The following is a 13,886-nucleotide window of genomic DNA, read 5'->3' as shown; positions in this document are numbered from 1 at the left end:
TATGGCTGGGTCCAATTGCTCTTTTTGAATTTAGATAAGGAAACAGGCACATGCAGATAAAAAAAATGTACGAAGTGCAGGGGTGAGCCTAAAATCTTTGATATGTGCATTTATGAGTTGTTACATTTTTATGATACTGATGCTTTGTTTGCGGTTTGCTGTCTCATACTATGATTGCTATTTAAATGTCAGATTTTACCATAAACCAGCACAATGATACTTAGTAAGGAACCGTGAGAGAATTTCCAGCGTTCAACAAAGTCTGACATTTCATGCTAAGGTTCACCTCAGACTCCTTTAGAAAAAACAACAAAAAAACAATTGTTCCATCCTTTTGAAAAAAAATTGTGATGTCTTTAAAAGGAACAACAAGGTTGCTGTCTTACTTAAACTTTTGAATGTGCCCTCCTGCACTAATTACATCTGAGAATAAAAACTGAGTCTTGTGATTCAGGCTCATAACCTTCTGGTTTAGCACTGTGCTATAAAGAAGGAACCTGGCCCTGCTAAGACATCTCAGTCACTGTCTGGTACCTACTTGTGTAATTAAGAAAACCAGTCCCTTGGGACTTTGTTATTGAAGCTTGGTCCTGGAAACTAATGACTGCTGACAATGACAATAGTACCCCAAGCAGGTAGGGCCCCAGGCAGCTGCCGGTGTCGCATTTGTGTTGAGGTTGACCTGAACAAAGTACTTTACACTATTTGTAAGTTATGCGGATAAAAACCGTGCTTTCTTCTTTTTGTTACAGTTACCTGCCATGGTTTGAAGTGTACTACAAACTCCTCAACACGCTGTCCGATTACTTGATTAAAGAACAGGTACCGTATGTAATTGTTTTCCTGATCATGTGAACAAAGTATCCACGCCTCAATTATGGAATTCAAAGACAGAATATAATCAGTTACGAGGCATTTCAATGCCAAAACCCGATTATGGGGTTTGTAACATTTCTCATATATAGTAAAGTGAGATGACCTGGTGTTTCTGAGAAGCCACAGCTCATAAGGAAGCAGAATACTAACCACTGAAGTGTTCCTGTGAGTCCCAGACACAATTAGTTTTTATCCTATGCCATGGCATTCCAAGGAAACATACCATATTATTCACATTTAGTGTACAGACCAGGGGCAAGAATGCATTGTTTCATAACAGCAACAACTATGTGCAGCGTACCATCATTGGGTATATCAAATACGATCCCGACAAGATGTGAATTCTAGAACTAAAATATGTCATCGAGCAGTACTCAACATTACATATGTAGTGCAACTGGACTGCCAAACAATAACATTTACTTGTAAATTGGGTGATCTACAATTTCTACATATATTTGAATGCTCAATTTCTGCACACAATAGACTCCTCAAGATGTCTTCATCAGTAACATTTCCCAGCAGGAAAGTGAGATAATCACCACAGCAAGAAGTAAATGCTGAGACAATGTCACTATTTTTCACTTAAGTGATCCACAATATGTTCTCCAAGTGGCAAATTTTCTCAGTTCTCGTTGATAGCATTGTTTGTGGAGTTTTTAATGCTTGGCGGGAGGATCAATCATACTTTCAGTATGATCCTTATGGTGAAGTCTTTTGATTGAATTGAATACTGTTTTAGTTCAGAGTGTTTACCTCTCGTACTATAGATTTGATTTTCAGAGGCGCTCCCTCCATTCATGTTTAATTTTTTGGTTTCCCTAAATTGAGCAAGTGATCACAATCCTACATCAGTGGGGGCCCTGTGGGGAAAAAGTTTTAGGATTATTACTGTGAGGACATCAGAGGTTAAAGAGGATGTTGAAATGGTCATTGTTGAACCCCATGCATTTATTATCTGACATATTTTCTGTGACGATAATAGAGTGCATGACCTGCCTAAATGAGGGTGCAGACGCAAACAAAATACTGTGTTCTTTTGCTTTATCGATAAGTGAAGTCTTTCTTGACTGCTGCTATGCTCCCCTCTAGGGCTATGCAGAAAAGGTGACTTGACTCTGAGTGTTCTCGAGAACATATGAAACTCTTGTCTGCTTTGATTGAGTGGTTCGGATTTCAAGCCGAAGTACGAGCGTGGAGACTAGGTTACAACAAGCATTTACAATGCAACGGTTTCGCCTTCGGAAAAGTTTGAGCTATTGGCATTGTAAATGACAAACTTTTTATTTATGTGTTGGTTTTGAAAACAGATAAATAAATGGCATTCTCATTTACAATGCCAATAGCTTACTCTGTCGCAAATGCAAGACGTATTGCATTTGCACACACACACCCACACAAGAGCCCCCCACACACACACACACACACAAGAGCCCCCCACACACACCACACAAGAGCCCCCCTTGGTCTTGGTTGGAATCAGACCCTGGCCTTGGGAGTCACTTGATGCTTCATCTTATAGAGATGTGAACCCTGACCTTGGGGCCTGAGTCCTGGCTCTGTGAAGGAGCTGCTGCTTCACCTTGATAAGGATGTGTGCCCTGTTATTAATCAATATTCCAGACAATACAATGACTTAAAACAGCGTTTAGCTGTTGTCAATGCTAAATACCTGGGCATACAACAATTTTTTAGTGGGAAAAAACTTAAAACATATCGTTACTGTAATATAAAGTTTAAACGTACTACTGTAGCCAACTGGTTTCACCTGCCCCTACTCTGTACTCAGAGGTGTCAACTTATTCCTGGAACCTAAACTCTACGAAAACCTACTTCACAGCATGGCTTTGGACTAACAATAACACTCGGTAATGTTCGCAGCGTGAGGGTGTCACTTTACATATACTCACGACCATTCATTGCTTTCTACAATCAAACAAAAATATTGAGATCTGAATAAACTCACGAGGCAAGTGTAAAAATAGTATAATTGCTATTTTTTTGTTTTAATGAAAATATGGCAGCAATTTCCTTGTACGGACTTGGACTTGAAACACCGCTGTCCAGATGACCCCCAGGGATTAGCTTTCTGGCTGCAGAGTAAACAGAGCAGGTAAGGCGCATAGGGCAAACATCCGGGCCTGCGGCGGGAGCAGGGCGCAGCCGCCCATTCCCAGCCAATTAACCACTTAGGGAGCAGCTGTGAAGGCCCCCCCGGGGAGCCGCAGGTAGCGCTGCAGGGCGCCGAGGCGGAGACTAGCACAGACCCGCACGCTCTGCCCTGGGGGTATGCGCCCCCCAAGGAGCCCCTTAAAGCGTACTTTGCTCTCAGAGTGGGGGCCTGAAAACTAAACCGGGACCCAAAAACTTTTTACCGAGCAAGAGCCTTGCGCCTCGAAGGAGCCACGTCCTCGCTGCACGTAGCGCTTTAGGGCCATTTCGAAACTTGGGAAGCGAGGGAGCTACCATACAAAAGGTATTAGAGGGGGTTGGTGGTAAGAAAACAACGCACCCAGCACATTATTGGCACCGACGCTTGAAAAGTGGATCACACGAGGGCTCTGGAGGCTCAATCAGTCCGCGGCCATAAACCTGACTCTACTGCCCTGGTTTCTTCAGCGGGACAAGGGGGCGGGGGAAGCAACCTGAACACGTATCGTTCACCCTGCTGAGTAGGCATCCCATGAAACCCGGCGTGGGACCCCCGCTCCACCCCTCCCCCTCTTTAGCATGAGCGCTGCAAACGCCGGGAGTTTCCAACTTTACCGCTCCCGTCCAGTGCTTAATTTGTAAAATATGAAGTCCAGGTGCTCAAATGTTTGTCGGAGGCCACACCTACATTTCCCCGACTCCACCCACTTCCTCCACTGGCTCCACCCACTTTATTGACTCCACCCACATCCTCAATTGACAATGCTAAAAGTCAGATGTAATAGCATACGCCTTCTGACAACTGTACGGTGAGTTAGAGGTAAAACTATTGATCTGTTTGGATAGCGCTGCATGGATTCTCAGCCAAATTAATTAGAAAATCTGCAATCCCACCTTCCTGACATGAGACGTGTCAGTAATACCTCACATCCCTTTTCCTGCCTCACTAAGCCTACAACTTCCCAGATTGTGTCACTGGGTGATTTAGAAGGAGACCCACCTTCACTTGGTTAACATAATTATTAAAACATGTAAAAAAAAAAAATCTGGAGGTGGGGGCTTGAGCCTTAATGAAAATGGTAAGGTATCCATTTACCACATGACAAACTAGTTACAGGCTTTATGTCTTTTTAGGGTATTGATATTGCATGCCTTGCTGCACAATGTGCACATTGACAAAATCTGGCAAATTATTCTGAGAGTAAATAAGCATTGTTTTTAGTTATTTAAAAATACATCATTGAACAACGTGAACATATTTCCAAGGCATCAATGTCTCATTCATGGACAGAACAAGTAATCCGGCAATCACTGCAAAGGGTCAGACACAGAGCGAGGTGCAGGTGCTAGATTGTACAGATTCATACTTGGTATATGACTGAGAATATTGGCACGCCACTATCTTACTGTTGTAACAGTGCAGTCAGAGTGTGTGTCAATTCAAACTTAAGTTACGGGTCGGTTCGGGCCGGGACACACACACACACTGACTGACTGACTGAGTCAGTGCTAGTGCACAGCCTACACCCTTTATTTTAACTTAATCTTACAACCAACGACAGCATGATGAAGATGAACGACACTTGGAGCACCTAATGTCTGGGGGGGGTGGGTTGAACTCAGTACCTCTCTGTACTAGTGCAGGGCGCTCATTTACATCAGAAGAAAGAGGCTTTCTATTGACCTCAATTGTGTTACTTTGCTATGTTTAGTTAAATATGTGCACTGGTCATCATAAAAGGCAGGGCGTAATTTAAAGAGAAGAACGTAAGCAAGCACCCTAACAGATCAAAGCACCTTCTCTTAGCTGATGCCCCCTACCTTATGGTACTATAACTAAACATTAGCTGGTTCCGTTGGTTATGGTACTTCAGGCAAAAAACATGGGTGTGACCGTGGAGCGTATAATTTCTAAACTACATGGTGCTGACAACATTTCCTTCAATTTTTTGTTAAACGACTATGATGGAATTGTGCAACAGTAACATCTGTTGTTTTTACTGTACCTTGGGCCTGCTGCCAGGCCCTGCCTCCTGGTGGCTGGAGCTGTTACTCACGGCACTCACTGGCTAGAATCAGATTCAGTGAGTACTGTAGTATGTAGTACTTACTGCTGGCAGCGGCTACGCCGGGCCCGGGCTACTCGGGCAAAGCAGAGGAGTTTGTAGGTGTCCCACTTTCTAACATTAACTCTCTCTAAACTGAGCACTTGGATGCTTGCGTTATCCAAGCACCAGGGCTTTAAGTGAGGCGGGTCCCGCCGATGCTCAGCACCAGCAGTTCTAAATAGCAGGTGCCGAGACAGTTCTTTATCGGGCTCTCCATTTTTTCCCTCACCCTCAGGGTAAAAATATAAATCTCAACTCTGCAGCAGTGCCACCCTTCACTGCCTTGGATGTAATTTCAAAGTCTCGCTATGGTACTTTCGCAGGCTCATTTCAAACCGGAAGCATTTTCAATATTCTATGCAACAAAGCCATGGTTGTTGCTTATATATCTTATGCAAGTAACAGCCATTAACAAAGCCAATAGCCCTGGCTTGTTGTAGGTTTGATGTTACTTGTTGTATCATATATCTGGATGCAAGGACAGAAGCAGCAAAATACCGGGGAAGCTCAGGTTTTTAGCTTACGTGTTTATAAGCCACGCACTTAATCACATCGGCCACTCCCTCTTGAGAGACCCCCCCTCGCCCCCCCCCCGTTTTTACATCCCACTTAAAGCTCGGAAAAAGCTCACCCAATCGGACTATTAAACAAATATTTCCACCTATTTACAGCTATCTGTAATGGGTGTATTAAGTCAACTACCTATCATTCCGACAAACATAATGTATTAACAACTTTAAAATATAGATCAGAAACTCCTGCCCTAGGGAAAGCCAAAGTGCAGGTGACACTTCAAACACGGGTCTCAGCACTCCAAGAATCGGCGAGGCTAGCCATCACAGCAGGAGCGCATAACTATATCCTAGTTCACTGTAAGACACGAACAGGACAGGCCACTTGGACCAGGCAATTAATTCATAATAATAATAAGGCAACTCTTCCAAGTAAGGGCCTGTGCATAGCTACTCCATCCTTTCACCCCTGATAATGTGAAAGACCACGATGACAGTGGTGATGAGCCTGAGGCAGTGCGGGTATGCTGGGGTGTGTGGCAAAGCAGCGAATATGCCCGCATTACAATGTGAAAAAATCTGCGTCCGCTGCTTGCCGCCCACAGCCCCAACCCCCGCAGATTTGTTGAACCAAATGTAAAACTGAATGTAGGGAGCCCGGGCCTGCCCGCGCAACGCAACAGACATCAGTGATCATCAACATAAAACATATATCCCCGACCCGGTCACGCCATCATCATAAGACATCAACATAAAATATATAATCACTAATCAGTCGTATCAAATTATAATCAAACAGTCAGAGATATTTTGAGATTCATTCATTCTTCGTGAATCACCATACTGCTCTCTTGGCTTACACAGGCGTGCCCCACACTGCCTTCAACACACTGTCTTCTTGACTATGGGACCGTCACCCGGAGCAGTAAGTAGTTACTGAGCGGGACTATGGGAGTCTGGGAGTGGGACGGTGGGACATCCATGAGCCACGGGGGGACCATTATTAGGCTGCCTCGCAGCTTCATGATATTAACTGATTAGGCCGCGGCGCCTGCCAGGCCCTGCCTCACCGGCTGGTGCTGCTGCGCAGCTTTATTTTTTTTAACTCTAGAGATGATTAGGCCTACCAGGCCCTGCCGCCCTCACCTATGTACTTAACTCTAGTCTCCGAGTCCACTTCAACACGTCCAACGTCGTCCGGTCGTGCTACTGGCTACTTTGAGCGGGGGCTGTTGAACCACGATATTCGCCAAAGGAAGCGGTGGTAAGGTGCGGCAGTGCGGGTATTCTGGGACTAAGAAAATGCGCGCGCATTGCATGCAATCTGAAAATAATATGCGTCTGCTGCCGCGCACAGCCCCAACCCCCGCAGAAGACCCTTCGCCCTGCCCAACTCAGTGTCCCGCCCACTGATCCGCGGCCCAGTGCCTGATTGAGAAGTTAACTCTTGAAGAACAGTGAGAAGAACTTTAAACTAACTTGAACATCGTGAGGACAGATTAGGAGTCACAAAGTAGAGAAGTGAAAAAACAAGTTCTTCAACATCACCAGAGTCTCATCAACAACACAACCAGTACGTAACACAGCAGCAGCACTTCTTACGGTAGAGCACGCAGCACAGCACACACTCTGTGCCACTAATTATAAATCAAATACTGACGTGCACTAAATGCTTATAGCCCCGGCCCTGATAATTAAGTGCCGGTGCTAAGCACCGGCACAAATTAAGCACTGCTCCCGTCCCCCCCAGCGTGGCTCGACACACCACGAAGATGAGTGCGCCCCGCGGGACTTACTGCAAATGCCAGCGTGAGGAAGAGGAGTATCGCTGCTGCCACCGCTGTCCTGGCCATGGTGAGGAGTACCGGTCCGTGGCGCCCCTTCTGCTGTCTGGAGCGGCTCCTCGCGGGGCTCGTAACTCTTGGCGACCAGCGTGTCAAACTGCTGCTGCTGACATTGACCCGTCTGACAACCGCGCTTCCGCTTCCGGGTAACTGAGCCGGGAGAGTCACGACACAAACGATGGACTGCTGTGCAGGACAGGAGCTCCAGAAAAATGGGATGACCGGAGGTAGGGTGACCAGATTCTCAAAGCAGGATCCTACGCCCACATTAAACCTGTATGCTGGGCAAGTCGGGCTTCCCTCCTCCGCTCTGGGGGGGGGGCGGGCGGGAGAGGACGAGGGGGGCGGGAAAGGTCACGGACGTCGGGAGGGGGGCGGGAGAGGACGAGGGAGGCGGGAGACTCCTCCGCTCTGGGGGGGGGGGGGGGGGGGGGAGGCGGGCGGGAGAGGACGAGGGGGGCGGGAAAGGTCACGGACGTCGGGAGGGGGGCGGGAGAGGACGAGGGAGGCGGGAGAGGGGCAACTAGGAACAAATAAGGAGACCCGAGCAGCAAGGGAGGTGCCGGCAATGCCGGAACAGACTCGGGGGCGTTCCCGGCGTCGCGTGACGTCGGCAAAAGCCAAAGAATCTCGGGAACGCCCCCGTGTCTGGTCCGGCATTGACGGACGCCTCTCTGTTCCAATGGCTAGCCTCCATTTATGGAGCTAGCCAATGAAGCAGAGAGGCGGGTTAAAGTCACCCATACTAGAAACTACAGATTTCGCTGGAGGAGGAGCCTAACGGCTCCGCCCCCCAGCGAAACCTAAAAAGGTCCTGTAGGCTAGAAAGACGGGAATGAGGGAGGAAGGATTGCCTTCACTAATGGCAGCAAGAGCCGTAAATGACAATTGTGCTTTTTGGAAGGTCAGTAAGCTTGCCATATTTAATCAGAGCACCTTCTGTTTACCTGGAAACCTTGATAATGTCTTTAAAGTGTGTGGATCACTTTAGTAGTGCCTACTCTCTTTTTCAGTCCTAATCTTCTTTTTCTACTGATGTTCCTGTTGTTGATGTTGAGGCAGTGTCCCCAGTGCCTGCATGTATTTGCATGCCTTTTGATGTCTCAGTGGTAACTTCAGCTATTAACAAATGTCCAAATGGCAAGGCACCAGGCCTGGATGGAGAGCCCCTGGATGTTTTGAAAAATGATGTTAAACTTTTACCTCTAATTTTAACTAATGACTTGAGGTACTCTGTTTAGAACAGCTTGCTATTGTCTTCGTCTCAGTCCATTATTGTTCTGATTTTAAAAAAAAGGGGATAGAGGTGACCCCCAGGTGCCATTGTCCCATTTCACTTTTACATTCTATTGTTTAATTAGTGGGTAGAATTTTATTAGCAAGACTTGAAAGCTCGGCTGATGTGAATTTCATTCCATCAGAAATATGATATGGCTTTCCACATTGACTGGGGACTGTTGAACACTGCTTGAGGTGGTACTTGCTTACAAATATCCTGTGGCCAAGAAAGGCTGCTTACAGCTTGCATATATGTACCTTAGTTACACCTTTATTTGTGTCAATTGCTCATAATTGTGGCCCATTATGACATGTATGGGATGGTGGAACTAAATGTCATTTATTAAGACAAATGAATTATCATGTTTCTGCCAAGGTCTGCTTTGGCCTGAATAGTGAGTGCTCTCAAACCTTTAAGCTCAGTATCAGGACTGTGTGTTGACACCATTCCTTTTTATTCTCTATATTAATGTTCCAGAAAGATATTGTGAGGCCATTGGACAGGATATGCCGCTGCTGGATGCACGTCCAATTCCATTGTTGCTTTAGGCAGTCAACTATGTTCTAATAGCAAGAAATGCCAACGGCCTTCATGAATTACTTGACTCCTTTGCTATATTTATGCTTATCATTTAGACCTTAAGATGAATGTGTCCAACACTTTTATTAGGACTTGTGGGGCCAAAGCTGTGGAAACTCGTTGCCACACTATTTGTGGAGCCCATATCAACAATGTCCATGCTTTTATATCTTTCGGTACACCATTGGATTCTTTGTCGGGAGCATCTGTGTAGTCTTTAGATTCACATCTAAACTTGCCTTGAAACCTTTTACAGCGATGGTCACTATAGAAGTAACTGTCTACCCTTGGCCACTTAGGATTACTCTGCGTATACGGATGTAGGCAGATTATAAAAAGCTAAAAATACTCCGTGAAGAAGATTCTTGGCTCTACCCATAGCTTCTCTACCTATTTGTCATTTGGAACTGGGGTGACCCATTTGGAGGATTTAATTAAGATATGCCCACTTTTGGTATGTCTTTTGAGTTGGACAAAACTGGAAGCCAGTTTCAATAGGACGATTATTCATGTCTGTTTATTTGTTGCTTGACCACACATTTCAGATTCCCAGGTTGTGCCAAATTAAAAGGTTTAGCAGCCATCTCAGTGTGTCAGAACTTTTCAATATGCCCCATTCCATTAACACCTCCACTAAAGCCATTCTTAAGCTCTTTTCTTTAAATTCTGTGAGGATGCAAGGGTGGTTAAAGCACACCACCTATCTATTTCTGATTCGTTGGGACCCTACCTTTCTTTTTGTGGTAACTATGCAACACATTTTATTTGTTTACCCATTTTCGGTTGAACAATCTTTAAATGCTCCATTTCTTGTTAATCTGCAAATTTACTATGGTATCCAAGAAGCAGTATTTGATTGTGTTGCTTACTACTTTAAAAATTAGACAATGGAGACTTACACTTTTTTTTATCATGGTTTCCCACTGAAGTTACTTTTTTAGCTTTCGTCAATTTTGCCAGAGAATGATTAGATTATGGAAGAGCCTTCAGTAGCTCCTTCATGGGTCAGTTTCATCAGTGGGGGATTTTACATGTTTTAAACAATGTTTGGTTACTATTGTATTGTCATAGTTGTTCATATTTTACAATTTTAACAAGCCAAATACATTTTTTTTACTGACTAACTAGCCTTTACTCACAGGAAAGAAATTAATCTGGTTTCCTGGTCGCTAGGGAAACATTATCCCCTCCTAAAATAAAACATCTGCTTTTAATTTGTTAGAGATCCTGCTTCTACCATGCTGTATAGTAAAGGGGTCGGAAACCGCCCCATTAACTACAAAGTGTGCTCTGGGGTCCCCGTATAGCGCCATTACCTTCCGTGTGTATGTTTCCCCAAGGTTAAATGTCCGCATGCATTGTTCCAGGAAGTTCCAAGATACCCTGTCAAACGCTTTCTCTGCATCTAAAGTAATAACCAACGCTTGCTCGTCTGTTTTAGAGGTACGTTCGAGTATGTGGCATAGGAGTCTGGTGTTGTCGTGTGATATTCTGGTCTTTAGGAACCCTACTTGTGAATTAGTTATCAGCTTTGGTAGAATGGTGTTTAGTCTCATGGCCAGAATTGTAGCATATATCTTGCAGTCCACATTGTTTAAAGATATGGGCCTGTCGTTTTTGGGTAATAGTGGATCCTTGTCTTCCTTTGGGATTACAATTATGTTCGCCTCCGACATGGATTGGGATACTAGTCCCTTCTCCGCGCAGTGGTTGAACACCTTTTTCATGGTTGGTAACAGGTGCGTTAGAAGATCTTTGTAGACGGTGGCCGTGTATCTGTCTACATACTCAAAACACTCAGGGTATAAGCTCAACAAAGACAAGTCTGAGTGCAAAACGCTCAACGTCCATACCACAAAAGATTCATTGGGAGGACCGGAACTGGCCTGGCAAACGGGGTTCATCAAATACCTAGGGATTCACTTCGGCAACGATTTTAAATTCACACTTGACCAAAATGAGAAGCTACTGTTAGGGAAGACAAAGACTCTCTTAGAGTCCTGGTCCCCCAAATTTATAACATGGTGGTGTAGAATAGAAACAGTCAAGATGATGATTACCCCGATGATTAATTACTTGCTGAGCATGCTCCCACTCATACTCACAGACAACTTCCACCGCAAACTGGACAAGATGATTAATAAATTCCTATGGCGAGACAAAAGAGCTAGAATAAGCTTTAAAAAACTAAGACTAGACAACATATTAGGGGGTCTTAACCTAGCAAACTACAGAGCCTTCCAAACCACATTCATAGCTAAACAAGGAGCGTACTGGCTGTCACCCCCTCAGGAATACATGCCGGTATGGCTATTAATTGAGCGAGCCATCCTAAACAGCCTAGAGCCAATGGTACTCCTAACAGCCAATAAACACCAACACACCTCATACCCCATAATCAAAAACACAAAAGTGGCCCTGCTCAAAATAGATAAAAGAATGGAATACAGTATAAAAAACTCGAAGTGAGAGTCCTTGTGGGCAAACACCAAGATTAAATACAGGGGGAAGCCCCTATCCATAGAGACATGGAATAAAATGGGAATCTCCTACGCAGCCCAGCTGGAAGAGGGAGGCAACCCCACCACATTCAGCACGCTAAAAGAGAAACATAACCTACCAGACATCGAGCTCTAGAACTTCCTAAAAGTCAGAACAGCTCTGACAAAGGCTAACTTAGCCCAACGCAACCAGTCAATCATACAATACATGACAAGGCTCAACAGAATATGACACCAGGTATCACACCTCTACAAGCTACTATGCCCTAGCTAAACCAAAATCAATGGCAAACTAGTGGAATACTGGACAAAACAACATGGCACCACACTAAGCGAACATAAACTGAATCTACTCTGGCCTCCCCCTCAAGGAACAAGATCTTCCCAGCACTAGCCCAGACAAAATTCTAGCTACTACACAAAAGCTACTGGACCCCTGCTCACCTAGCAGCGCTAGGCCTCAGGGAAAACGGCCTGTGCTGGAACTGCGAGAACGAAAAGGGGGATCTAGTACACCTCATCTTCTACTGCCCTAAAGTTAAAAGGTTTTCATTAAAAAAATGATGGGGTGCACACTAAAACCAGAATTCTCCACCCTTGCCACGGCGTTTATGACCACTGACCTAGACTCCCAGCACGACAGGGACCTGCTAGCTAGACCTCCTTCTGACCTCGTCAGTAAAAATGATACTCCCTAAATGGAAGTATACAACTAAGGCGACATTCAAGGGGTGGCTCAACTGGATGACGTACCTCAGAGGTGCAGACAGTACCCCCCTGCGGAACTCACCCTCGAGACCAGCAATCAGGGGAATGTGGGCATCACTGAATGAATACCTGGACCCCTATGAACCCCAGTGAACCCAGCTGAAGAAGGGCGCCTGCCCACAAAGCCTTTCCCCACAGGCCAAAATAGACCGATGAGTGTAAATATCTTCTTTTGCACTATCTTCTTCCTTCTCTTCTCTTCTATTCTTTTTCTTTCCCCTTTCATCCACTATTATTCCTTTTGCAAGACAGTGGAAAGGGGGACAGACAAAAATATAGACCACTTACCTGTATCATTGGCAAGAACAGCCAGTTTGAGATGTTACCCCGCAATGGTAAAGCAATGATAACTGTATGTATAAAAATGTTTTAATAAAATACTTTGAAATAAAAAAAGAGATCCTGCTTCTGAGATAGTTTCCATTGGAGGTAATCAGGAGCTGGAAGTTCATGTCAGCAAATGTTTACATTGGATCCATTGAGCAATGTGGATCTAGTAAAGACATTTGTGCAAACCTGGGATATTCTCCCCTTATTTTGGTTGCAAATCAATTGAATAACTGAATTTTGACTACCAGCAAAGGTGCAATAAGTATTGCATGATGTCCAGAACAAGCAATACTTGAAATTCACAGTTTCCTCAAGCAGTTTCAAAGTTCCTACCAAAATGATGATGTTGTTTTTCCAGTAGGGCATAAGTAGAGCTTCAGGGACCTAGTCAGCCCCATGATAATTTGCAAATTAGTAATCTTTTGGCCTCTTTCAGTTCCACTAAGAGAAGAAGAGGTTTGATCTAAGACGGGCAGGATTTCTCTATCATTCCAAATAAGATAACATCATTTTTCCCTCATTGCAAATTCATCTGATCCTTTACTTCTGATTTTTTTTATCCAATATTTAGCCCCTAACAAGCTACTCTGGATTTATTGCATTAGGGCCTCCAAAATCCATTTAAATAAGCAAAATAATTTTGAAGCTCTTTGTCTTTTACAGGACTTTCTTATAATGAAGAAGCAAATTGGCTTACTCAAAAGACAACAAACACTGGAGGAAATGGAAAAGGAAAAGGCAATTAAACTGCTGTGTATACCTGTCCCTACACTAGGTGACATAATTTCTGCTTCGTTTTTCACAGTCCTACAGACACCCTTGTAAATCTCTTAGGAAGGAGGTATCGGAACAGAAGCGGACATGTTTGTAGGGGAGAAGTAGACTCTCATATGCTTGGAATGCTTACAGTGAATTTCTTGAGGCAAATTCAGACCTGA

The 13,886-nt window shown here is 44.5% G+C and overlaps 1 protein-coding gene across 2 annotated transcripts in view; it reads left to right on the top strand.

The window, feature by feature from the left end:
• Positions 1-13,886, top strand: part of DENND1B (DENN domain containing 1B) — a 1,279,546-nt gene that overhangs the window by 569,868 nt on the left and 695,792 nt on the right. For both annotated transcript variants that reach the window (XM_086954825.1, XM_086954820.1), the window contains exon 6: positions 753-822. In XM_086954825.1, coding sequence (XP_086810951.1) covers positions 753-822 — 70 coding nt within the window. The remainder of the gene's footprint in view (positions 1-752; positions 823-13,886) is intronic.

This window comes from Lissotriton vulgaris, chromosome 1_1 (assembly GCF_964263255.1).
Source record: "Lissotriton vulgaris chromosome 1_1, aLisVul1.2, whole genome shotgun sequence".
NCBI classification, from domain to species: Eukaryota; Metazoa; Chordata; class Amphibia; order Caudata; family Salamandridae; genus Lissotriton; species Lissotriton vulgaris.
The sequence above is the reverse complement of the archived record's forward strand: the minus strand, read 5'-3'. Positions and strand labels throughout refer to the sequence as shown.